At 54.3% G+C, this 619-nt stretch overlaps 1 protein-coding gene across 1 annotated transcript in view; it reads right to left on the bottom strand.

Annotated features, from left to right (window-relative positions):
* EMH_0077400 (uncharacterized protein) overlaps nt 1-619 on the bottom strand; it is a gene marked incomplete at both ends in the record, with an annotated part of 4,717 nt that overhangs the window by 1,878 nt on the left and 2,220 nt on the right. Inside the window, 2 exons of the mRNA XM_013499853.1 lie at nt 3-64; nt 336-412. Coding sequence (XP_013355307.1) covers nt 3-64; nt 336-412 — 139 coding nt within the window. The remainder of the gene's footprint in view (nt 1-2; nt 65-335; nt 413-619) is intronic.

The raw sequence follows: 619 nt of genomic DNA, 5'->3' as shown, positions 1-619 counted from the left end.
GCTGTTGCCGGTGTTTGAGAAAGAGAAGCAGGAAGAGGAAGTCATGTTCGTACACCGCGTCTACCTGCACGCATGCACCCCACACTTGTGTCTCTAAACAGCAGCGAAAGCAGCAGCAGCAGCAGCTGCTGCTGCTGCTGCAGCAGAGCACTGCGGCTGCTGCTGCAGGCGGCATGATGGGATGAACGGCATGCATAGAGAGACACACAAGCCACGAGGAGGCGGAGACAAAGTACAGGAGAGACAAAGACAAGAGACAGTGAGGGGACCCCACAAAGGTAAAGACAAAACGAAGAAGAGTTTGCTGCTGCAGTTCGGGTGTATCCGCAGCTCACAATCTCTGCTGTTGTCTTGGGCGTCATCCGCCGCCAGGCTGAACGCTGGAAAGAAGTCAGAGACACCTCAAGGGACCCTGCAGCCAGCGCATGCAGAAGAAGAGACAAAAGGAGACAGAGAGACACCTGTGGGGCCCTAGCAGCAGCAACAGCAACAGCAGCAGCAGCAGCAGCAGCAAAAGTAGTAGCAGCTGCTGCTGCTGTTATAGTGCATTAGAGGCTAAGAAAGAACCCATTGAGAGACGCAGATACAGAAGGAGACAGAGCAGAAGGAGACAGAAAAC

This window comes from Eimeria mitis, genomic scaffold, assembly GCF_000499745.2.
Source record: "Eimeria mitis Houghton genomic scaffold, Emh_scaff4754, whole genome shotgun sequence".
Classification (NCBI taxonomy): Eukaryota; Apicomplexa; class Conoidasida; order Eucoccidiorida; family Eimeriidae; genus Eimeria; species Eimeria mitis.
The sequence above is the reverse complement of the archived record's forward strand: the minus strand, read 5'-3'. Positions and strand labels throughout refer to the sequence as shown.